Here is a 26,093-nt window from a genome sequence, read left to right on the forward strand (position 1 = left end):
TTCCTTGCATGTATATACACTTGCTAGCGTCTATCAATTTACGTGTTTGTCTTGTTTGTATAATTATATTGCATGCGTACGAGAAAGATTTATCGCGTTGTCATACGTAAACAAGCAAACTGTCGCATCTCCAGAAATGTATGTGCCGTAATTACTTAGTTCTTAAAAAAAAAAAATACTAACACTTCTCCCTCGCCAAATCCTACTACGTAACAGTTACTTTCCTTATCCTAAATAAAGAACCTCGCGTGTCAGTGTGTCGACAGCCCGCCTCTCTCGCCTGTGCCAAGACTGCCACCCTACGTTCCTCTCTCAGGCGCCAGTCCACCACAAGCCGCGTCTCCTATGTCAGTGAGCGGCGCGGGAGGGACTGAGGCACCCACTAGACAGAAAGTAAAAAGTATGACTCACTTCTTTCATAATACTTATTTTTAACTCTGATCCCTTCTGATTGAGTGGCAAATGAAGACAAGTGTACGAAAAGAAATAAAGTCTAAATAATGTGCCCAATACAAGATATAAACGTACAGTCTCTTATAATAATGGTTTGCACCACTTCATCGCGAGAAGCTTTATTTGGGCCATCCCGAAACTACCCAGGCGTAAGTCAGAAAGACATGGGAATTATTTCAACCCTCTATTGATTGCCCTTTCCGCGCCTGTGCCGCTGTGAGGACACCACTTGAAAAACAAGGTGTTTGGGCCTGCAGAAATCAGTAATAATAATAATAATAATAATAATAATAATAATAATAATAATAATAATAATAATAACAATAATTATAATGATAATCAATCGCAGTAGTAATAGTTGCCTTAATATTATTATTATTATTATTATTATTATTATTATTATTATTATTATTATTATTATAATTATTATCATCATTATGATCATTATTATTATTATTATTAGTAGTAGTAGTAGTAGTAGTAGTAATGGTAGTATTAGTGGTTGTTAAATGAATGCATAACCTATGAATGAGGTATTCGCAAATGAAGTGCTGAACATTACCTGAGGAAAGAAAATCAAAAGTTAAGAGCACGTTTCTCATTTTGTGTATCCCATATGAGGGAAAAAATTAACTAAGCACTACTGTGTTGAAGTTATAAATATTTCTGTTCTTATAAAAGAGTTTATTTCAAATACCAGACTCAAGGCGATATATTCCTGAACAGCCAGAGATAACATATTTCAAACACCACTGGCTGAATATAATGTATTTCAAGCATGATTAGACTTAAAATAATGCATTTCAGGCACTACAAGACTGAATATAGAATGATTTCAAGCACCACTAGGTGCAAGGTAGTACATTTCGAGTAACCCAATAAAAATAAAAATACTAATATACCCAGAATACAACAACAGCAACATCATTATAAAACACTTCCTGTTAAGTGACTAACGTTGATACTAACAACCAATTTAAACCAATTTAATCAAACAACCACGTGACTTCTGGCATCTAGCCAAAAACATCTCCAATAACTTTGCTTCTTCTTCTTTCCCTCCTTTATTTCAACCATACGGCACCACAGCTATCACATTTATTTTTAAAGCTGAACTCTTCGCTCAAACCTTTGCTAAAAATTCTACCTTGGACGATTCAGGGTTTGTTCCTCCCTCTCCTCCACCCTTTGAATACTTCGTGCTACCTATCAAAATTCTTCGCAATAATGTTTTCCATGCCTTCGCTGGCCTAAACCCTCGGGTCCCTGATGGGGTCCCTCCTATTGTTCTCTGAAACTGCGCATCCGTACTTGCACCTTGCCTAGTCAAACTCTTTCAACTCTGTCAAAATCTACCTTTCCTTTTTGCTGTAAGTTTGCCTACATTCAGCCTGTTCATAAAAAGGGTGACCGTTCTAATCCTTCAAACTACCGTCCTATTGCTTTAATTTCCTGCCTACCCAAAGTTTTTGAATCTATCCTCAACAGGAAGATTCTTAAACATTTATCACTTCACAACCTTCTATCTGATCACCAGTATGGGTTCCGTCAAGGCCGCTCTACTGGTGATCTTCTGGCTTCCCTTACTGAGTCTTGGTCATCCTCTTTTAGAGATTTTGTTGAAACTTTTGCTGTTACCTTAGACATATCAAAAGCTTTTGACAGAGTCTGGCACAAAGCTTTGATTTCCAAACTACCCTCTTATGGCTTCTATCCTTCTCTATGTAACTTCATCTCAAGTTTCCTTTCTGACCGTTCTATTGCTGCTGTGGTAGACGGTCACTGTTCTTTTCCTAAATCTATTAATAGCGGTGTTCCTCAGAGTTCTGTCCTGTCACCCACTCTCTTCCTATTATTCATCAGTGATCTAAACTAAACTTCTTGTCCTATCCACTCCTACGCTGATGCACTTTTCCACGTCTTTTCATAGACGACCAACCATTCGGGAAATAAACAGTTCACGCAGGGAAGCCACAGAACGCCTGACTTTCGATCTCTCTAAAATTTCTGATTGGGTCAGAGCAAACTCGGTATTGTTCAATACCTCAAAAGCTTAATTCCTCCATCTATCAACTCGACACAACCTTCCAGACAACTATACCCTCTTCTTCAATGACACTCAATTGTCTCCCTCTTCTACACTGCCATCCTCGGCCTGTCCTTTTCTTATAATCTAAACTGGAAACTTCACATCTCATCTCTAACTAAAACATCTTCTATGAAGTTGGGCGTTCTGAGACGTCTCCGCCAGTTTTTCTCATCCCCCCAGCTGTTAACTCAGTACAAGGGTCTTATCCGTCCATGTATGGAGTATGCTTCACATATCTGGGGGGGGTATTCCAATCATACCGCTCTTTTAGACAGGGTGGAATCAAAAGCTTTTCGTCTCATCAACTCCTTTCCTCTAACTGACTGTCTCCACCCTCTTTCTCAACACCGAAACGTCGCATCTCTAGCTATCTTCTACCGCTATTTTAATGCTAACTGATCTTGCTAACTGCATGCCTCTCCTGCTCCTCCGGCCTCGTTGCACAAGACTTTCTTCTTTCTTTCACCCTTATTCTGTCCACTTCTCTAATGCAAGAGTTAACCAGTATTCTCAATCATTCATCCCTTTCTCTGGTAAACTCTGGAGCTCCCTGCCTGCTTCTGTATTTCCACCTTCCTATGACTTGAATTCCTTCAAGAGGGAGGTTTCAAGACACTTATTCATCAGTTTTTGACTACTGCTTTGAACCTTTTATGGGACTGGCATTTCAGTGGGCATTTTTTTATTGGATTTTTGTTGCCCTTGGGCAGTGTCCTTCCTATATATATATAAAAAAAAAAAAAGCAAAGTTATCACACGAGTTTTCTTTGATGGATAGGTTCACTTCCATTTCACTGAGCACAACATCGTTTTAATACACCTCAAAGCAACACAGAAATAATGCTATAGTATATTGTCTCTTTGCAACAAATTTCTTCAGACAGATAAGCGTAACGCATCAGCGAAGGAAGAAGGCAAACTAGCACAACCTTCAAAATTGTCCTCTCTTATTATTAATTTCTGACTGAAACTGTCTCCTGAAACATTCCAGATTGTGCGATCGAATACTTGGGAATGGTAATAACGGCGTGTTGAACGAAGACTGCAATTGAAACGTGGCTGAGGTAGGAACCCGCGCCGCTGCCTCCATTACGACCTTGCTGGGGAAGTGAACGATAACGGAAACATGCGATTTCTCGTGATATGCTTTATAAAGGCAAATTGATTGAGTCAAAGAATCACATTCCTACCGCCAGCTAATATCAGCCAGCCTCTCATGTCCAAAACTTGCTCTTCCCGCCGCCACTCAGTCCCAGAACACGCCTCACAGCCTTCAAGCATGCAAGGAATACATCGCTAAACTACTTTTACTTATAAAGCCTCAGTCTCGCAAAGTAACTGGATAAACTGTCAATATCAGCAACACGTCACCGACACCACCACAAAAACACCCCCGCCAAGTCATGCGTTATCTTCATACAGAGAATGTTCATGCAGTGTATATGAAGAAAGAAGTACATTATGAAGAACAAGTTTTCTGTTGTCAGAAAAAAAAATGTTATGTAATATTACTGTGGTGAGAAATATGAGCAATTTTTTCCTTTATGAATTTGGTACACAGAAGAATCAAGTCAGTTAAGATTGGTCCAGAAAGACACTGTATGAGTGAGGCAAGCTTGGCTGCCAAACTGCCTTCGAGAACAGGACGGAAAGCTTTTAAGATATTATATATGTGAAGATTAGATATAGTATATGGTAATAAAAGATGCATCGTGCAAACTTCTGCCCTTAAGTACGCAATGGCAAAATGGCCACATAAGACTGACCACGTTAATATTGCAGCAGACGGTAAGAAAAATAAGAGAAAAGTGAAGAGATATTGAACGCAAGGGACGAAGGGAAAGGGCCAGTGTCATAAAGGGCGTGGTCCCTGACGGTCCCAGCCACACCCTACCTTCCGGAGTCTTAACCCTAATAAAGAAAACGTGTATGTAGCTTATAGAAGCTCATCCTTATAGGTGCAGAACGTTATCAGCAATGTCTATATATGTATGTCTGTGTATTTGATCAGTGAACTCATAACCTTTCCCTCCGCAGCCATGCTGGTGGGCGCCTGCAACAAGGAGAACAGGGCGGTGGGCGTGTGTCTCCACGTGTACCTGGAGCGGGACTTCCTCACGCTGGAGGGAATAGTGTACCCAAAACGTGCCCAGTGGAACATGATGGGCAAGTACGTGTGTGTGTGTGTGTGTGTGTGTGTGTGTGTGTGTGTGTGTGTGTGTGTGTGTGTGTGTGTGTGTGTGTGTGTGTGTGTGTGTACTGTCCACTCACTTCTTTCTTTGCAAAGCACTCAAAATGTGGCGTTACTGACATTCATTTCCTTACACTAATGCTGGCGCCACCGACAGCTTATCTATATAGTCAGTCTATCTTTTTTTTTTTTTCTTTTTCTTGCAACAATTAATGGAGTTTCATAGTATTTGCTAAATTTGTACACATTCATATACATTCTCGCTCAGTGTTTCAAGATCACCCTTTTATCTTAAGCCATTATTTTCCTCATCCACTCAATATACGTACCATCTACATACATTATGAACATGACTGACACCAGAGCCAAACCCTGTGACATATCGCTTGTCACATTTCCCTGCGAAGAAGACTTATCTTTTTGATCGTCCTCATCTGTCATCTCATAAGGGAGCTGTTCACTTCAGTAGCTCACTAACAACGCATCCCTTCAGTTTATTTTCTTTACATTTCTTGAAATGTGTGTGTGTGTGTGTGTGTGTGTGTGTGTGTGTGTACGATCTTCCATGGAGAACACACTCGCCACACTCCCGTCTGCCTTCAGTTACTACCCGAGGCCCGGTGCTCTGACACAACCACTGCCGCCGCTGCCAGACCTTGACGCCAACACCACGTCCAGCCGCCTGAGGGAAAACACACGGCGGCAGCGGGGAGTGGGGATGCGTGGTCGCCATCAACACAAATTGCCTCTTGTGGGAGAGACTAAAGGCAGAGGGAAGCGCAGTGCTCCTGGGAACTACGCCGTGACGTCAGACGCGTACGGCACTCACGGCTGGGTGGAGGGACCCGAACTGGAGGACTACTGCAGGTGGGTCGCTGGTTCCTTCTATCACTTATTATTTTTATATTTTAAACAATAGTTTTTGGCATCATTTACTAATAACAAATATTGCATAAGTTGTTTAAGTAATGATGACGTTGACAAGAGCTGCAATATTAATAGTAGATAATAATAATAATAATAATAATAATAATAATAATAATAATAATAATAATAATAATAACAACCTGTGTATATACGCCGGACTGATATACGTTAAGAGGAGGTAGTCTTATTTCACTTATTTCACTTAGGAATAGAAATTCAGCAGAGGGTGTTTCCAGTTCGTTCGGTCCGCTCCTCTTTGTCGCCTTTTATGAATAATGGTAATAAATAAAATAAAAAAAATAATAATAATAACAAAAAACATCAAAAACAATAAACATTACAAACATTGCCATCGCGCATCTACCTTTAACTTTCCACTGAACACACGTAGCCGGGTTTGCGTTCCGGTAATAACAGTCACCCCAAAACGGAGCCACAATCAGCCGGCATCACTTCCGCCCTCCGCTTATGGTTCGTGCATTCCAGCAACGCGCGAAAAAGCACACAAGCCCCGCCCACCACGCCCGAGTAAGGATGGGGCGCGGCGCAGCGTGTTTTTCTTCTGTTTGCGCAGAGATGATTCACGAAAAAGATTGCCGCCGCTCATGTAAGGCGGAAAGAGAACGGAATGGGAGCTGAGTGTGTGTGTGTGTGTGTGTGTGTGTGTGTGTGTGTGTGTGTGTGTGTGTGTCGAAAACTGTGCGCGGTGATTGAATAAAATACCAGCTCAAGACTTGGGATGAGGAAAAAAGGTTGGTTACTGCGTTGCACCTTACGCTCCTGGCCTATTCGCAAGATATGATATTGTCACTGAAACATGCAGGGACTGCCACATGTAGGCCTACTGGCTGATGATAAACTTGGGGAACAATCAATGTATATTTGATAAAAATGAGAACGTAAAAGACAAAAGTGGATCTTGTCAACACACATCACTTAGCAGCGAAAAGTTGACTGTGTGAACCTCAAGAGGTAGTAAGCAAAGGGGAGAGAGAGAGAGAGAGAGAGAGAGAGAGAGAGAGAGAGAGAGAGAGAGAGAGAGAGAGAGAGAGAGAGAGACTAAGCAGATGGAGAGACTACACAGAAAAGTTTGTGCGAGGAACCAGACAGAAATTAACACAAACCCTTGAATCACAAATACGTCTGAAGCTAACTTGGCTGAGTAATGAACCTGTGAAAGCTGATGAGTAAATATGGTCATACAGGCTTTGAATTACACAACTTTGCATGCACAGTTAACTATCTGCCTGATTTGTATTTCACGGTAACCTCATCTTAAACATTGACTCGTGAAATAATAAACATAGAGAGTGTCATTGTTGCAGTCACTTGTAATGATCTAATGCCTCCCGCCCCCCTACCTCTCCCCTGGTTAACCCGCCGCCTCACCAATGTTATCTTTCCACAGCCGCCTCGGGACGGTGATCACCTGCTTTGAGGAAGTTCTAATAGACTGTGACAACGGATACGACTTCTTCAGGTGAGCAGAAAGATTAATCTCTCTCTCTCTCTCTCTCTCTCTCTCTCTCTCTCTCTCTCTCTCTCTCTCTCTCTCTCTCTCTCTCTCTCTCTGTGTGTGTGTGTGTGTGTTTATATATATATATATATATATATATATATATATATATATATATATATATATATATATATATATATATATATATATATATATATATATATATATATATATATATATATATATATATATATATCGTTTTTTTTTTTTGGTTCGTTCCGTTTTCTTTCTTCCATGCCAACTGTATCGTTAGTCTGGGATAATGATATACGCAGGACACGAGTAACATAGTCTAACCTAATTCTTGAGGCGTAGCTCCACCTGGATCCCAGCTAAAGGGCACTAATTTTACCTACTACTCCTGGGACTTCCCCTTAATCTAACCTTAATCTTAATCTAACCGAACTTAAACTAGCATATTACACAAGGACATTAACCTAACCGACACAATCTTACCTTATCAGATATATAATTACAATGCTTGTTACAATACAGAGCCCAGACACTGCATAGATTGGAGCAAAAGCCATGCAAACGCAAACTCAATTGCTGAATTGTTTCGCAAATGTAATTTTATAATAAATCTCTAATAATATTATTCACACTTATTCCACTCGGTCACGATAGCAGCCATGTTGAAATTAAAGTCCACCTTGTATCTGAAGTGGTTCCCTGCTGTCTAAAGGGTAACGTGCTGTCTTGGCATTGACCAGGAATATATAGGTCATTAATTATTGGCGGAAAAGAACGCGAATTCACATAATATGTCGTTGACTAAGGAGCATGCGCACTAGTACTTTGCCTGAAGACATTTCTGGATTTTAAGAGTGATGAACACTTATCATGTTTTCTAGGAAACCATTTTTACATGCTTCTTATGAAAATTTATATAAGATCAAAAGACACTCTATGTTTACGATTTCAAGAAGCCGAATCGTCAACATACATTCAAGCGGGGCGCCTCTATGCGAGCACCATCTTCTGTCCTTCCGGGAGGGATATGTTCGGCGTTGGTCACAGCGTTTTCATGGATTTATCTATCTTCCTTTAATAAGAATCTTTGTCTTTGCCTGTAAACAAACACACGAACGAACGTAATTTGGGCTCAGATGATGGTGCGGAGCACACTGAACTTAAAAAATCCAAGACGCAGCACATTCTCGGAGGTAGTACAGCCAATCAGACTCATGCCCCCCCAAAAAATTATACATTTACTGAAAAGTCACGTGTATTTTGTTTGTTTCTTGTTGTTTGTTTGTGTCGTTACTGTACGTCACACGGAGTTGTTAGTAAGATTAACCATCACGATACATTAACTACCATGTAATAATCAGATATCGAACAATGCACACCTATTTCTGGACATGACTAACATTTTCCAGTCACGTAATTACAACAAAAACAATAAAAAGTTACTATCAATGGCCTTGACTTACGCATGACACATTAGATACAGTCCCCTGTATTCTCCTTAATCTATTAATTCCCCTAGGAGATCCATTTAATAATAAAAATTAAAAAAATAATCAGTCAACAAAGTAAAGATTCACGTTACTATAAAGAGACGCCGTTGCACATTAAACAATTAATGTAACTGATCATATTAACTGTTGATGAACTAAGACGTGAATCGGAAGTGTGCCATGCCATCCTTCCTCCCTCTCTCCCTCCATGGCTCCCTCCATGACGCAGTGTACAATGTTACCTGAACTCACCTGTCAGCTGTCACTCTGGCTCAGTTGTGCACATATTTCATAAATAATCATGACAGGGAATAGGTTTCCTTTACCTCTTGCAAAGGGAGTCCAGTCCGACGGCACCAGAGTAACAGAGCCAATTATACTCGTGAAAACCCTAGAATCTTAAATTTAATTAGCTTCTCTTCCACTCTGACGGCACCAGGGTAACAGAGCCAATTATACTCGTGAAGACCCTTGAATCTTTAATTAAATTAGCTTCTCTTCCTTAAAATGCATATTTGTTTAGAATCATTATAATCAATGAGACAGCACGGCCTTAGGGGACCTCAATATATTTCCATGATGATGCAAGTTACACAGATATTTGTTTGTCATAAGGTCGGAACTTCACTGCTCTCATTCCCCGCCATTTTCCTCTCTCTCTCTCTCTCTCTCTCTCTCTCTCTCTCTCTCTCTCTCTCTCTCTCTCTCTCGTAAACCTTAACTTTGTATCAATATTTTCTGAAGAACCGTAAACCATTAATATATGGAGTTACAGACACTACTACTGTGATACTGCCTGCTGCAAGGGTTTCGGTGGTATCATTGGTGTGTGTGTGTGTGTGTGTGATTCGCTCAGTCTTGAAGATTACAAGCGGAATTGGTGATCACTATTACCCTCACACAACGGGTCGACAGACGCCTCACCCCACGCTCAAGGACAGTGGCAGATCGATGTGTACGAGCACAATACACATGCAATGCATTTAGTGATAAAATAAAGCCATCACCAGAAAACACAGTCACCGGTTAGAGGGTGGTTGGGAGGCGACAAGAGCTTATCCCGCTGCCTTACATTACTTAATTTTTTAACAGCACCTAAACTCAACACTCACCCAACCCATTCACTATACGAGGCTGGCCACTGACTCACTAATGCGAACTCCTCTTGACACTTCCTTGAGAACACCGGGTGAGGTCTTACCGCACATCACACGAAGCGTACACTAGTCGTTGTTCGCTGGCAGGAAAGAGTATCCGCCAGGCTTTTGTGTTCGACTGCCGCGCTCGACTCATCACTTGGAGCTTCGAAGCCTCACTCCCCAATTTCCCTCCATGCTCACTAATATTCCTCCTGGTCCTTGCTGCCTCTTTCCTCCATTTGGTATGTTGTAACTATGAAATAATTCATTCGAAGCGTCTTCATAATAAACAATCCAGTGATGCAATTCGTGTCTCATCAGAGTGGAAAGCATCGTGCCTTGGCCAACTGCGCCTTCCAGGCCCCAACCATCTAATATTTTGGCCGCGGTCCAGAGTGTGAGCCTCGATCCCCTATTCGTCCCTCTGCCTTCTCTCCACCATAATGTTTCCCGAAATATTTGAAATTGCATAAACTTTTTAGCAAATATTTCAAGTACCTTTATGTTTTCCCTTTTCTATATTCTTCCCTGTTGGAATACGTGAATAATGGTATTCATTCCCATCTGAAACGCCACGAGAGTTAATGTCTCCGTAAGATAAACGGTGTTTGGAAATCGTGTAAAAGTGTGATATGTTTTTGAGACAATACAGTAACTATTCACCGAATTCTAAGCAATGTGTGAAAGACTGCAGGTTTTTTTTTTTTTTTAGACAAATGAACACAATATTAGTTGTGCATCATGTATGGTCTAATATTCTTAAACACATACGTAAAAATCCTTAAATTTAATTAACCACTATGAGGTTTTCCTCACAGGTACCGTCACCTGCTACACTCCCTGAGCCACGTGCACCACTACCTGTGCCACACACCTGAGGACCGCTCCTCCAAGTTCCTACGTAAGTATACTCATGCTGGAGGATGAATCTACATGAGCTCCTTAATGGGACTAATTGCAAGGTTTGGTGACATAAGTTGTCCATGTAACAGAATCATTAATACTGATGACCGTAATAGCATACCTATGATATACTTGAGTTTTCATCAGTCTGTCCTTGCTTATATCTCTGAAACCATGGAATTCACTGTGAAGGGGAGGCGGTAAGCAGTGTCGACTTTGCATTTACATATCCCTTGCTATAATGTATTAAGGAAAAATGTCATAAGACTACATTACATAACCATCCTACCATACAGCGTTCCTGAAGCTGATTGACTGTGCTGAGAAGACCCGCGAAAAGATGACCTCGTGTCACCGGCCAAACATCACTCTCAACGTGTGGAACCAAATACTGAGGGCCGAAGTCGGCCCGGAGATCTGCGAGTAAGCCTGAGTCCTTAACTTTACATCAATTTTTATATAATCCTAAGTCATGGTTATATGGGATCATAGACACCTCTACAAAGGATTTTATATTATCACTCGTGTGTGTGTGTGTGTGTGTGTGTGTGTGTGTGTGTGTGTTTTTCTGTGTTTGTTTTTTCAAGTACACAATCACAAGGCAAAGTGGTGTAAACATAACTTCCCCGGCAGCTCTCTCAACACCCAGCGAGCGTGTCTGCTGGACAACAACTATCTGAGGGACGAGTGTGGCACAGAGAGGGAGGAACTCTACAGGAACGTCTCGGGGCTCTTCCTGGGAATTTGGTGCCGTCTGCCACTTTACCAGCGCTTCTACTCATCGGGCACCACTAGTCATCACCACTACCCTTCCCTCTACCTCACTCTTGTCCTCGTATTCCTCCTGCACCAGATGAGACTTCCCAGCTCGTGGTGACCTAGGCTACCCTTATTGTCTGTGATTTCCCTCGCATTCTCCAAGTGTTGTCGGTTCGTTATCTGAAAAACTATGGAACTGAGGTGATGAACTTAGCGTGTTACAAAATGTACTGGTGCTATCTTGGTTCCAATTCCACTGCGTAAGACTGAAGAGTCGGTGAACACGGAGAAAAGAAAAAGACATATATTGCCAAAACCTTGATGCAAATATCTCGTTTGTTCGTATTTGTTATGTTACTCTTGAGTGTGATACCGTGATTTTTATTGTTAATGTGCGGCCAGTTTGCTTAATCTCTCTCTCTCTCTCTCTCTCTCTCTCTCTCTCTCTCTCTCTCTCTCTCTCTCTCTCTCTCTCTCTCTCTCTCTCTAAATTACTGACGATGAACAACGGCTTTTTCCTTAACATTCCAAATGGGTAATATGATGAACCTTTCCTGAATTACGTCATGATGCTCTGCTTTGCTGTTTATTAGAGAAAGCATAAGTACAATGATGGAAAAGTGTACTTTATGACTACAGCAGAAGAATCATAGTTTTATATGAATATGTCAAGCTCCATTACCAATTATCAGAAATACTTTGCCACGTGCTTACTTTACATAATTACTTTACGTTGTATTCAGTGTTGTATTTTATTGTTACGTGATGAAGAATCTTGCAGGTTCGTGATTTACTGTGTTCCTTGTGACGGCCGGTGCCGGCTTGGTGCTCCACGGTAACCGGCCATGTATTCTATTCATTTGTAATGGTTGGACGCTCTTTTGTCGTTGCTTGATTTGCACTTAATGGATAATTATTTTTGCTGAAACAACTGATTCGCCTGTAATTTATTATGACTGATGTTCTCAAACGCTTGTTGTGCTGTCAGATTCCTGCCGTTCGAAGACGGCCTAGTGGACTCTATGTGCTGAACATTTACGTACTCACTTATTTTGTCTTTGAAAGACTGTCAAGGAGTTTATGATCAAAAAGATTTTTGCCTTAAACAAAACTGAAAACTGAGTTTTGTTATGTTGATATTATTAATGAAAACAAGTTTCAATAAATAGATTTATTAATTCAACTTCAGATAAATATGTAATATGTGAAAGAAAATTTCCATCGCAATGCTCGTCGTATTTTCCTCATCCTTTATTTCTTACTGAAAAATAATATGACTCCGTTATGATATGTTATACCATAACATGAATACATTTGTCAGGAAATTTGTGGGTCAGGGTCGAGACAACCTGCGACTCCTTTACAACCATGGCGGTGTGTTGGGCTATGGGCGCCGCCCCGCCTCGCCCCGCACTTCTTTGGTAACAACACCACCGCCGCCGCCCTCCCGCCCGGCGTCTAAGCCACACCCTCTACCGAGACACCTCGGCACAGATTGTGGCAATCGGATTATAATGTATACTGTATATATATTTACGTATATAATACACATCACATCATACTCTATAAATAAACTATACATATATATATATATATATATATATATATATATATATATATATATATATATATATATATATATATATATATATATATATATATATATATATATATATATATATATATATATATATATATATATATATATATATATATATATATATATGAGCTCTTCTTAAGATTTTGGTCTAAGGAACAGTACGTAGTTCTAAACGGTAATATAATATTGGGTGATAAAATATATGACATCTTTTAACTAATTCTAATAATACTTTGAAGACCGGTAACTTTCCTGTCACATTTAATGACTAGGCCTTCTTTGACTGTAGTGCAGCAACAACAGCAGCTGGGATTAAACTCGACCACGAGCAGGAGTCACGCTGCGCCTTCCTGTCTTAACCTGAGCCTCACCCGTCAATAGCCTCGAGGCGAACATGGTTATGTTACGGAGGATAGTGGCTGGGTGAGGAGAGGATGGTTTGAGGGGAACAGAGTGCGCTACAGAAAATTATGACAAGTATTATGCTAAGGGACTTCCCGCACTTGTGAGAACTGAGAGAATTACTGAGAAATCTTCGAACTCTATTAAAATCACACCACTTTCTGCTTTCTTCTCTATAGTTACTCAGAGGAAAATGCACACCACTTATGATACACGAAAGGAGAAAGGAATAGGTAATTTCCGTCGTACTGGTGGTGACGGAAGGATCATGAAGCTCGTTTGTGGGGTCTGGAGAGTTACGTAGTGTTTGGAAGAATATAAGGAAGATGTAATGTAGGAAGTTCCGAGAGAGAGTGCTCGGGATGAACAGAGGCAGAACAACATCCCGCCCCCGGCTCATCCTAGAAATGGCGATGATGGTGGCGAGGGCGAGGCGAGTCGGCGGGCAGGGTGGAGGCGTCCAGCGGCAGCATGTTGAACTGGTGCTGCCAGCGGTAGAGAGGCGGGCCAAGGCTGAAGCAATACTTCAGTTCCAAGGCCTCGGGGGACATCGTCCAGTACATGATGTAGAAGTTGCACATTTCATCACCGTTGACGGATCTGCAAGATTGGTTTAGGTTGTTATGCAACACGGGCATTCTATGACTTCCAGTATATGCAACACTTGATATTATTTCCCTAATTTACATTAGCATACTGCACGGCGCATATAGAACATACCTGTATAGAAATGCATTCTGTACTTTGTTACGAACAAAATAACTGAAATCAGATTCCTTACCTTTCAGCAATTGAAACATACTTTTTTTCAGCTCTTTTAGAAACACTGACAAACACTTAGCATACCGAGTGTCTGGGCAAGGCAGCATAACGAAAGCCTTCCGGTAAATTATTGGTGATGAATCTCTAGTGGCCGGAGTGGACATTCTCATGTAGTACATGCCAATTATGATCAGGTTTTCCTTGTTTTTACATTGCATTATAACGCTCAAAATTATTTCATTTTTTGTTTCTCGTTATCTATTTTCTAATTCGCTATGCTTACAATGCACTGACTTCGCCTATTTTTTCTCTTCAAGTTCAGACTTTATCGCGAGGATAGTGATGTCTTGAAATGTTCTTTTTTATAATTATGAAACAGGGGAATTTCCTATTCATATGCAGAATAAGTAAATAAAAATAAGTAAATAAACTTACTCTTGGGTAAAAACTAAACATAAAAGATTTCAAAGTGACCGGTTTTTCGAAATCTGCGATAATACTGCATTTCGCTTACAGACGAGTCTCGTCACTTTCTCGTAATGCGATCTTTGGCAGGGACGTGCAGAGAGACGGTATTCTGCTGGCAGTGTTCGCCTTGTTCAGTATCATAAAATAAAAATCTGAAGGAAATAGTTATTTCTTGTACTTTCCGGCATAAGCAAATAAGGAATAAAGCTTGCCAATCAGAAGAAAAAAGTAATATGTAGGCAGTTTGATTGGGAACACGTGCTTTGCTTTGTTTTTTCGAATACGCTCTTGGTCACATTGGTGGCACAGCCTTGTATTCTTTACATTAGTAATATGGAGGAGTATATTAAATCATGAAAGCATGTTGTATAATAAAAAGACTTATATCGTTAACTATCATCTGCCATGATCCTATTGTTCTGTTGTGTAGATTTGTAGACAATTATCTCTTCCTTGACACGTCTGTGACACCTTCCAGCACGGATCAGACATGGTGGTCTTCATAAGTGTAACAATAAAATCGAAATAATGCAAGATACCCGTAAAACAACAAATACAATGCAAATCAATCAAGAATGTAAAAATTCAGCAAAATATAACGAAGCAAAGATTTATTGAAATGCAAGTAATAACATAAAAAATAATAATCTAATAAGATAAATTAATCATAACATGGTGTGGTACAACCAATGAAGCTTCAAACCTACAGCAAATAAAACACAGACTTGGAGCAAAGCACTACTCTGTGAAGTAAAAGCTTGAATGCTACATAACAAGTAACAACCTATTCATACAAACAATGTTTTTCCTGGAACTATAAAAAGGATTATCTATACACTTTGGTGAGGAATAAATTATAATAAATAATGATAAATAGTGATAATTCTCCTTGCTTTTTGCAACAGCTGTTTTTGTCATAATCAGCAAAACTCGAGGTAACTTTCCCTCTTCCTGGGCGGACGTAATGCATATTGTCACTGGCATGATCACCTAGATCTGGTGGGGAGCAATACCCTGCTCCACCGCAGAGGTGCCCACAGCCAGCGAGGAGGCGTCTTTATCTGGTATGTTCCTGAGGTGGTCTCTGGACCAGTAATAGAAGGGTGGGCCGAGCGAGAAGCAATTCTTTCGATTTAGAACTTTCCCGTCAGTCCAGTACATAATGTAGAAGTTACACATTTCATCTTCATTTGTGGAGCTGAAACATCGGGAAGGGATAAGTTTTCCTGCTGGAGAAAAGAAGCTAGGAAGACTAGTCTTCATAAAGGAAAAAAAAAGAAACAGGTATCTACGGGCTGTAGCGAGATATACCTGTGGAAGCAGGCGATATACTGAAGCGCTGAGGGTGAGTCATGGGGGCTCACGGATGAGTCTGAATGATGACATGGGGTTTAATCAATGATCGTTTGGAAGTGTTTTGTTAAAAGCCAGGGATCGACTCCATTAGTTCCTATAGCATGTCAAAAAAGCTATGTTGGATAACATACTTATTTATCGATGAGGATTGCTTGAAGTTGAGGCGCAAGAGAGAACTGATAAAATATCAATGACCTATAGAAAATTTTTAGAAATCTACAAGGATGCAAGAACCCAAGAGAGCGTGAAACTAGCCGATTTTTTTTTTTTTTTTTTAAGATCTCTCACAACAGTGTTAATCTTTGATCGAAACGTCAGCGCTCCGCTTACAAGAATGTGGGTCGTGAAATATTTTAAAGGGAGAAACTATGATGGATCATGAAATATTTTAAAGGGAAAAACTATGATATGCTTTCTATAATTATAAATCAAGTCACTATAGATTGCGAATTACACAGGAGAGCATTTTTTCCTTTATTGTTTTCATATAAATTTATGTAAAATGCAGGCGGTTTCGAAATCTGCCTTGAATAAGTAAAGCGTTCTTTCATACGTCAGAGGAAAGCCGAACTAAACGTTTGTCACGCCAACAGCAAACACTATGATTTTTAACATAAATAAGCTCAGAGTCACAGAAAGAAAGCAAAGAAAAACATTTAGAACATGCACACATATATGACACACCAAAGAAAGGGGAACAAAAATTATAACATGCAGACATTGAAACATCTAGAATACATCACACATATTTTAATATCAAATAAGAGCCATTAATGTTGAGGTGAAAGCCACACCCAGGAGAACATCTTACCCAATCCTGGTGATGCGATCCCTCTTGCTCTCCATGGTGCAGCGAGCGGCCTGGGGAGGAACAGGTGTCATTTTTAGTCGTTGTGGTCATTACATGAGCTTCACATTCCCTTCTTTTACAAACATAACTATACAACTTATGTCTCACTAGCCACAACATTTTCGTTAATTATTCACCTTCTCAAGTGGAACAATTCTTTACTTAATTTTTTACATAAACCATAATTTCTTTGAGATACGGTGTTCATCCTTAGTTTTGGCTGACGCCTTTCATGACACTTCCCATTCTCAGCAGAGAAAATCATCATAACAATATGCCACTTTTCGTTCTAATAAGCATCTTATGTGTCATAATCCTTCAGGATCTCAGTATCAATGAAGACGTCTTGATAATCTGGGTTTTCTGCATTTGTTGTATTCATTTATATTTGGCTTTATTCTGGAGAAAGCTCGAGTGGAAGCAACATTCAGAGTGAAGTGATCTCATGCCCTAACACAAAGAAAAGATAAACAAATTAAATTTAAATGGTTTATGGAATGTATGTAATTTTTCAGCATATGCACCTCTCATTATACTGTAGTAATGCAAAAACCAAGTGAAAAAAAGAAAGCAAAGAAATATTACGTTTAGTTAGTCATGAACGAAAAATTAATTATGAAAGAGCTTTTAAAATGTGTGTGTGTGTGTGTGTGTGTGTTGCTCAGCCTCTCCACCATTTCACGGCAGCTGCCCACACCCTCCACTCACCACAGTGTCGCCTTTACGGATCACCATGTCCTCGGCCACGGGGTAGAACATCTGGGGCAGCTGTGGGTCCATCTTGCCGATGAGCTGCCAGCGGTCAGTGTAGCCTTGGCGCGACACTTTGTACCCGGATACCACGCGGCCTGGAGAAGGGAGGTATTGACACACTGTGATGAGCCATACACGCCCTGATATACGGGTAAGCAGACTGACGGATTGATTTAATGCGCCGCAACAACGGGCAAATACATCACCCACACCCACATCTACTTGCGTGGGGGCGCACACACACACACACACACACACCTGACAAAACGCCATGTTGCTATAAATACTTGGATTCGAACATCAACCATACAAACACACGTACAGTCGTGGTCAAGTAATCTGCACTCACTTGCACTGTGTATTATAATTTATTAAGTCCTCAAATCTGCTGACAGTCTCCGTATAAAACTTGACTACAGGTAAACTCCCAGTTGTTCACAGGAATAAAGATCGAAAGAGACGATAAAGTCTGTGTATCATGTTACTCGAATATTGTGCATTGGGACTTACCGAGGGCGTGGGTGTGAGTGCGGAAGGCGAAGGGGTGGATCACCTTGTTCTCATTAATGGTGCACGCGGTTTCCATGTATTCCACGCTGTTCGGGTTGATGCGGCCGCCTGTCCCCATCAGCAGTACTCCAGCTGACTTAGGTTGCCTGCAACAATTACACACTGAATACTCGGCCGTCATGAACAACATCTCTACCTCGGATGCTGTTATTACTCGCATTACGTAAAATACAAAATGCTGACCTAACACATGGGTATTAGACTGAGAAAACAACAAATCTTATTTTACCTTCTTGAAGTTATTGGTAAAAGATAACATAATGATATATATATATATATATATATATATATATATATATATATATATATATATATATATATATATATATATATATATATATATATATATATATATATATATATATATATATATATATATATATATACACTGCGATTTTATCATCTGCAAAATGTTTTTTCTACCATCATTTAGAATAATTCATACTGGCTCCTCGATCCCTAACTTTAAGGTTCTAAAACGTGGAAAAGCGTCCGTAGTATCTCAGCGTCCCAGATTGATTGACAATAGGTATACCTGCTCCCCACAACCCTGTACCGGCAAAGGCCTGGAGAAGGAACACTTACGGGTTCTCGGTGTAGTACAAAAACACTCCAGAGTCATCAGTGCTGCCATCTGCGTGAAAACAACACCATGAGGATCTATCATATTTACACGTCCACGTCCATAAGGTTGATTTCACGAGATCAAGAATAAACCCTCATAACATTTATTACATCGAGGTGCATGACCGTTTACAAATGGTCAGCTTTAGTAGAGTACAAACCTTTGAACTTCTCGACGGAGGCGTAGTGGACCTGAAGGACGATGTACTGAATGGAAGACTTCCCTCCCACCTTGAAGGCCACGCCCTCAGGCAGCAGTAGCTTCGGGGCGTCCAAAGCCCACGCATAGATCACCTGCAACACAGAATTTAATCATCTAGTGTCCAAAGAAGGAAACTTTGAACTGAGAGAATTTTCCTCACTATGAAGTGTGTGTGTGTGTGTGTGTGTGTGTGTGTGTGGGTGGATGGGAGGGTGGGCGGGTGGGCGGGTGGGAGTGTGGGTGTGTGTAGTGTGTGTGAGCGCTTCCACACGAGAGAGAGAGAGAGAGAGAGAGAGAGAGAGAGAGAGAGAGAGAGAGAGAGAGAGAGAGAGAGAGAGAGAGAGAGAGAGAGAATCATCAAACAGTAAAAAAAAAAAAAAAAAAATAGAAGCTTAAGATAAAGGTAACATAAACAGTCGTCCCTTAGGTGCGTACGCCCTAACTTAAACAGGCACCTAAATAACACCTCAGTGAAAGCTTTATTCTGATATACTGTGTTGAGAACTGTCATACTAATATTGCGTTGTCGTCAGTGAATGTGACCTTTAAGGTCAGACTTGGGCCTTCACTCACTTGCGAACCAGTTTTGCAGACTGGGGCGGAGGCGATACCAGGCTGCGCCAAGGCCATTTCGCCGCAGTTCCAGACTTCCTCCTTGGAGCCCGGCGTCTCGCAGCCGTAGAGTAGCATGTGGTGGGCGGTATCCATGGTGGCATTGGGTTGGAAGGCCGCTGAAAGACATTAAGGATTATAGGCGCATATCCATGGTGAAAGGGAGCGTGGATGCCAGGCAGGAAGTGGGATTACAGGAGGTTGGTGGAAAAGTTCAATAATTCTGGTGTAGCCTTTTCTGGAGGGTTGTTTGTACCAAAATAAAAAAAATAAAAAAAACATAATAGAAAGTAAATAATCTCACTTCTGAAGCAAGACGTGCACATGCTGAAAGGAAATACATACTCAGAATGGACATCCGAGACTTGACGACGAGCATGCATATCCTGGTGAGGGAGTCTTGTCTCATATGAATAGCACTCGAGAGAGAGAGAGAGAGAGAGAGAGAGAGAGAGAGAGAGAGAGAGAGAGAGAGAGAGAGAGAGAGAGAGAGAGAGAGAGAGAGAGAGAGAGAGAGAGAAGGAAAAAGATGATAAGAAAATCTAGCAAGAACCCACTCCTCAAGACACTCGTGAATTATTTATTTTGTTTCTGAGGATGAGATGAACTGATAAATAAAGCCGAGCTATTAACCTTTGTAAAAGTGACTCACTGCTTTCATCTCATTCATCTCGTTTTAAACACTGCTGTAATGGAAAGAATGATGATACGACCCTGAAATCTGGATGTAAAAATACAACACCTTCCTTTCAAGCATGACAATCACAAAAATAACAAAATAAGATATGTAAAATAAATCAAAATCACGCATACAAACTACGCTATACAAGCTTTCAAAGACAAAAAAAAAAAAAAAAAGTCACTTAGCTATTCCCTGACTTAACTTGTAAACTCTCTCTCTTTTTTCCTCCTGGTGCCAAGGGAAAATCGGAGATAGCGGCGCCTGGCAGTCTGGATACAGTCAAGACCACTGCCCTTACTTCCCCCTACTATTACCGTCCCCTCCCTCCTCTCCCTCCCCTCCCCTCTCCTCCCATCTCTTTTCCTCCTCTCCCACGCTAGGTTTCCTGTCTAACAAACACCAGAGTCGCACTACGTGCCGCTCGAGGAGTGAAGGACTAATGAAGGGCAAGGGACATCAACACTCCTCAACACTACCTAATACAGACAAAACACTGTGGCTAAGAAAAAGGAATGTTTTACTGTTGCAGGATGAAACATCAGGGCAAAATATAACAGACTTGATAAAGATAAATGTGAGTTAAAACATAGAAAATAAATAAAAAACGTGAGGATAAGCACAAACTCTAATGAAAAAGCTTTTCCATCAGCCATGCATGACAAATGTTTCAGTTCGCTTTCCAGACCAAGCAATGTGAAAACAGCAATAAAATCACAAATATCTTCCTGAAAGTTGCAACAAATAATGATGAAAGCTTCTTGATATTCCTTGTCTTGTTTACCCAGCAGGGTGTGGCGTGCACCATTATTCTAGTCATATGGAGCAAGCACACATGACATACACACGCATCCATACGCACACATTCATCATAGATAAACGCACAAGTACACACATGAGGGCAGAACTGATAGCCTTAAAGCTGGAATGCAAGGGTACAGCTCAACTTTTCATGAAATACTAATGAAAAAAAAAAAAAAAAAAAAGGAAGCGGAAAAATGAGGAAAACAAAAACAAAAACAAAAAATCAACACGTTTCAGTAAAACGTTGGCAATTCTCTCTCTGATAGTTAATTATGTATAGTATTTCCTTCCTAAAATTATCTTCCTTGGAGGAGCTAGAAGCAATATTTTTTTTTTAAATGCATGCCTATATATATACATATATATATATATATATATATATATATATATATATATATATATATATATATATATATATATATATATATATATATATATATATATATATATATATATATATATATATATTTTTTTTTTTTTTTTTTTTTTTTTTTTTTTTTTAATGTAGGAAGGACACTGGCCAAGGGCAACAAAAATCCAACAAAAAAAAATATGCCCACTGAAATGCCAGTCCCATAAAAGGGTCAAAGCAGTGGTCAAAAAATTGATGAATAAGTCTTGAAACCTCCCTCTTGAAGGAATTCAAGTCATAGGAAGGTGGAAATACAGAAGCAGGCAGGGAGTTCCAGAGTTTACCAGAGAAAGGGATGAATGATTGAGAATACTGGTTAACTCTTGCGTTAGAGAGGTGGACAGAATAGGGGTGAGAGAAAGAAGAAAGTCTTGTGCAGCGAGACAGCGGAAGGAGGGGAGGCATGCAGTTAGCATGATCAGAAGAGCAGTTAGCATGAAAATAGCTGTAGAAGACAGCTAGATATCAACATTGCGGCGGTGAGAGAGAGGCTGAAGACAGTCAGTTAGAGGAGAGGAGTTGATGAGACGAAAAGCTTTTGATTCCACTCTGTCTAGAAGAGCAGTATGAGTATATATATATATATATATATATATATATATATATATATATATATATATATATATATATATATATATATATATATATATATATATATATATATATATATATATATATATATATATATATATATATATATATATATATATATATATATATATATATATATATATATATATATATATATATATAAACTTCCTTGGTACAGTTCAATATTAAAGGCAAGCATTAACTGTAAGCATAACAAATAAGCAAACAAATAATAAGAAACTCATGAGCAACCATTATAAGCATGTCAATAAAAACAAGTAGATGAGTGTGAAAAACATCTCATAATACTTAGTTCAAGGTCTTACAGTTCCCTTGAGTCTCGGTGCTGGTCTAGGAGGGTCACCTGATGAACTAAAGAAAAAAAAAATATATAAAAGGAAAGTAACAAACAAGAAATCAATCTGCAACAAAATAAAAACTATGAAAATAATCAACAGCAAAATAAAACTTAAACAGCTTACTAAATCTAGACAACATACTTAAAAGTAAGACAATGCTGTAAAGTAAGAACAATGAAAGGAACTCGAAATATAAAGAGATGTCTTCTAAATCCATCTTCGCATAACGTGCAGTTTTTTCCTCAACTACAAAATCTTCTTATGAGAGAAGAAGCGTCAGTATATCCTCTCACACTCGTTTATGGCGCATGAGGACGCAGTGTGTGTGGAAGAAGTGGAAGTTACGTAAGAAAGAATAAGAGCATCCATTGTTTATCTCTCCTTGTCTGTGCTTTCTTTTGTACACAATAAATTACTCCAAGATTAATTTCTCACACGAATATTCCACGCACATGTTTTCAATAAATCAGGTTACATTATATTAGGAGTTCAGAGGGCTTCTCAGGGAAGAATCATTGTGAGTGAAATTTACATGGAAAAGATCTTCGCACAGTGGAACTTGGCTACAGTTTACATCCTCTTCAATGGGAATAAAAGCAGTTAATTTTCCTTTCACGCATGTTTTGCTGACGGGTAAAGAGGAACTTGGCTGAAACTATGTAGTCATAAACCATCCGTAATTATCTGCATCCGTAATTTCCCTGACAGACGGGTGGGTGTGCCTTTCGTCAGGTACCAATTAGCGTTGTTTGCATGGTACGGATACATTCTCCAGTCCATTTTCTTAGCACGTATTACTCATATATTTTTCCTTCTTCATCTGCCGTCATGACATCTTGGCCTCTACAGTCTCTGCAACACTTTCACTGCAATTAAAAGTCAAAGGAAGGATGTTCTTTGTCTTACTGAATGCATGGCTTCCGCTGCCGTCCTTCCTTGTCACCTTTAGTAGGAATAATTTAATCTAGTAAAACTCATCTTAATATCAGCACTCGAATCAGTCATAAAAGAATGTCCAGCCTCCGCAAATTATTCCAGAGAGAGAGAGAGAGAGAGAGAGAGAGAGAGAGAGAGAGAGAGAGAGAGAGAGAGAGAGAGAGAGAGAGAGAGAGAGAGAGAGTTATTTCTAATGACATTCGTTTAATTATTACTATTATTATTATTATTATTATTATTATTATTATTATTATTATTAATATTATCATTGTTACTACTACTACTACTACTACTACTACTACTGCTACTATTGTTCTCTCTCTCTCTCTCTCTCTCTCTCTCTCTCTCTCTCTCTCTCTCTCTCTCTCTCTCTCTCTCTCTCTCTCTCTCTCTCTCTCTCTCTCTCTCTCTCACCCTCACACGCATGAACACACACACACACACACACACACACACACACACACACACAGTTTATCTTTACAACCACTAGTCAAAGGAAACACATGCTTCTCATGACACAATACCAACACATCACTCCTCTCCCCGTCTTCATGTTCTAGTCCCTGTACAACCAATAAACAGCTTTGCACCGTTGCGTGAAGCACGAACACTAACTACATTTCCTGTGTCAGAAAGACAAAGAGAAAACACTTTACGCTATCCGCGGCCTGTTAGCACAGTGGTTAGCGCGCGCGATTCACAATCGGGAGGGCCCGAATCTCGGATGCATATTCCTGGAATGTGATAAAATAGCGAACCCAAGAAATTTAGAGCCATCAGAATCACAAGGCGTTGCCCGGGTGAAAATTGGCTCTTCAAAGCACGGTTTATCATCCTAAGTCAGTCGTTTGTTCGGTAAAGCTATTAAACAAACAAAGTTAACTCTAGGAGTCAATTCCAAGATGACAATGAATGCTCTATTTATACCTCTCCCCACCATCAAAAAACGAGACTAACAATGAAAGCTCGGCGCCACCATCAAGAATTGAGTTACGGTGACAGATTTGCCTGAATAATCTAACGGTTTTAGATTAAGACAGCCTATGTCACTCCCCGGATCAAGGGAAACCCTCTTACCAAATTTCATCACAGTCATTTCATAAATTTATGTTATGTTAACTTCTTTCCACTATTGATAATATCGGTAAATTCATGAAACATAATTGAAAGATGAATTCGTTGGAAACCTCTGTATCACAGAAAATTCGACTACATACGGAAGGAACCAGTAAGTTGATGGGATTCAACTCCAAGATGACAATGAGTTTATGCCCCTTATTTATACCATTTATGCCTCTCCCCACCATAAAAAAAAAAAAAATCCAAATTAACAATGAATGTTTGGCGCTACCATCAAAAATGAATTACGGTGACAAATTTGCCTGAATAATCTACCGGTTTTGGGTTGGAAGTAGTTAAGACATAATCTATCTCACTCCCTCGATCAGGGGGGACCCTTAACAAATTTCATCTCAATCAGTTCCATGTTTTTTTTGTTTTTTTTTTTTCCCCGTGAAAAACGGACACGCCGACAGAGTGTTTTTATTATATGATAGGAGCGCTCGCCTGACAGGGAAAGCTCCGCCCATCACTTTTCATGGGTAACTATTGTGTATTTCTCTCTCTCTCTCTCTCTCTCTCTCTCTCTCTCTCTCTCTCTCTCTCTCTCTCTCTCTCTCTCTCTCTCTCTCTCATAATGCATTTTTTACTATTATTATATTATTTATGTTATTATTATTATTATTATTATTATTATTATTATTATTATTATTATTATTATTATTATTATTAATATTATTGTTATCATTATTATCATTATTATTGTTATTACAATAAGAACTATTATATTACCTTCGGGGTTTTTTGCTTGCATCGTGGACAAAGACGGCCATGAAAGAATCTTTGTGGGAACGTATAATGCGCGACTTGGTGTATATTGTGTAAAACAAAAGATTCAAGAGCGTGGGTACGAGAGCAGATTAAGTCGTTGGGCACATAGACGCAACACCCAGCCTTGGATTGAAAATGAGGATAGAGAAAGTAGGAGGGAACAGAAAAGAGGCTACTGTCAGTTGCCTCAGACACTTGTGTATCAGTGAGAAAAAGATGAGGTTTAGTAGAAGAGAGGTGGTGTTCTACAGATTGAAAATTAGATCTAAGACCGCGAATGTTGCAGAAGTTAATGAAGAAAAAGTTGGGGGGGTGGTGTCAAGTCACTTAGGGTCGATACCAGAAGAGGAGTCAGACCCGGAGACATTAAATTATGTGGTCCCTTCCCTAGATGGGGACTCCGAGGCTGGTGTAAGAGTCGCCATGATCATTTTGAATTTTGAGAGAAGGATGTGTGTGCATAATTAGGTGCTTGTAGTTTTGTGTGAAGGAAGAGAGTTGTCTGCTGTGGTAGACGGTCACTGTTCTCCTAAATCTATTAACAGTGGTGTTGCTCAGGGTTTTGTCCTGTCACCCACTCTCTTCCTATTATTCATCAATGATCTTGTAAACCTAACTTCTTGTCCTATTCATTCCTACTGCACTTTTCCACGTCTTTTCATAGACGTCCACCCATTCAGGAAGTAAACAGTTCAAGCAGGGAAGCTTCAGAACGCCTGACTTATGATCTCTAAGATTTCTAATTGGGGCAGAGCCAACTTAGTATTGTTCAATGCCTCAAAA

The 26,093-nt window shown here is 39.8% G+C and overlaps 2 protein-coding genes and 1 long non-coding RNA gene across 13 annotated transcripts in view; 1 reads left to right on the forward strand and 2 right to left on the reverse strand.

Moving 5' to 3' along the window:
• Positions 1–9,888, reverse strand: part of LOC135099904 (uncharacterized) — a 215,250-nt gene extending 205,362 nt beyond the window's left edge. For all 8 annotated transcript variants that reach the window (XR_010268423.1, XR_010268426.1, XR_010268428.1 and 5 more), the window contains exon 1: positions 9,752–9,888. This is a non-coding gene — a long non-coding RNA (uncharacterized LOC135099904). The remainder of the gene's footprint in view (positions 1–9,751) is intronic.
• Positions 1–11,931, forward strand: part of LOC135099903 (uncharacterized) — a 31,291-nt gene extending 19,360 nt beyond the window's left edge. Inside the window, exons 3-9 of one of the 2 annotated variants that reach the window (XM_064002578.1) lie at positions 241–400; positions 4,580–4,712; positions 5,337–5,600; positions 7,069–7,140; positions 10,597–10,679; positions 10,978–11,104; positions 11,315–11,931. In XM_064002578.1, coding sequence (XP_063858648.1) covers positions 346–400; positions 4,580–4,712; positions 5,337–5,600; positions 7,069–7,140; positions 10,597–10,679; positions 10,978–11,104; positions 11,315–11,558 — 978 coding nt within the window. In that variant the 5' untranslated portion in view covers positions 241–345 and the 3' untranslated portion in view covers positions 11,559–11,931. The remainder of the gene's footprint in view (positions 1–240; positions 401–4,579; positions 4,713–5,336; positions 5,601–7,068; positions 7,141–10,596; positions 10,680–10,977; positions 11,105–11,314) is intronic. The other variant, XM_064002577.1, reaches the window with a different exon arrangement.
• LOC135099902 (peptidylglycine alpha-hydroxylating monooxygenase-like) overlaps positions 11,843–26,093 on the reverse strand; it is a 27,765-nt gene continuing 13,514 nt past the window's right edge. The window contains exons 3-10 of one of the 3 annotated variants that reach the window (XM_064002574.1): positions 19,601–19,758; positions 18,987–19,119; positions 18,787–18,835; positions 18,142–18,287; positions 17,587–17,726; positions 16,840–16,889; positions 15,663–15,870; positions 13,904–14,042 (exon numbers count right to left, since the gene is read on the reverse strand). In XM_064002574.1, coding sequence (XP_063858644.1) covers positions 15,663–15,870; positions 16,840–16,889; positions 17,587–17,726; positions 18,142–18,287; positions 18,787–18,835; positions 18,987–19,119; positions 19,601–19,758 — 884 coding nt within the window. In that variant the 3' untranslated portion in view covers positions 13,904–14,042. Of the gene's footprint in view, positions 14,043–15,266; positions 15,871–16,839; positions 16,890–17,586; positions 17,727–18,141; positions 18,288–18,786; positions 18,836–18,986; positions 19,120–19,600; positions 19,759–26,093 lie in introns of those variants that run through there. The other 2 variants (XM_064002575.1, XM_064002573.1) reach the window with 2 other exon arrangements.

The sequence above is a fragment of the Scylla paramamosain genome, chromosome 4 (assembly GCF_035594125.1).
Source record: "Scylla paramamosain isolate STU-SP2022 chromosome 4, ASM3559412v1, whole genome shotgun sequence".
In the NCBI taxonomy this organism is placed as follows: domain Eukaryota; kingdom Metazoa; phylum Arthropoda; class Malacostraca; order Decapoda; family Portunidae; genus Scylla; species Scylla paramamosain.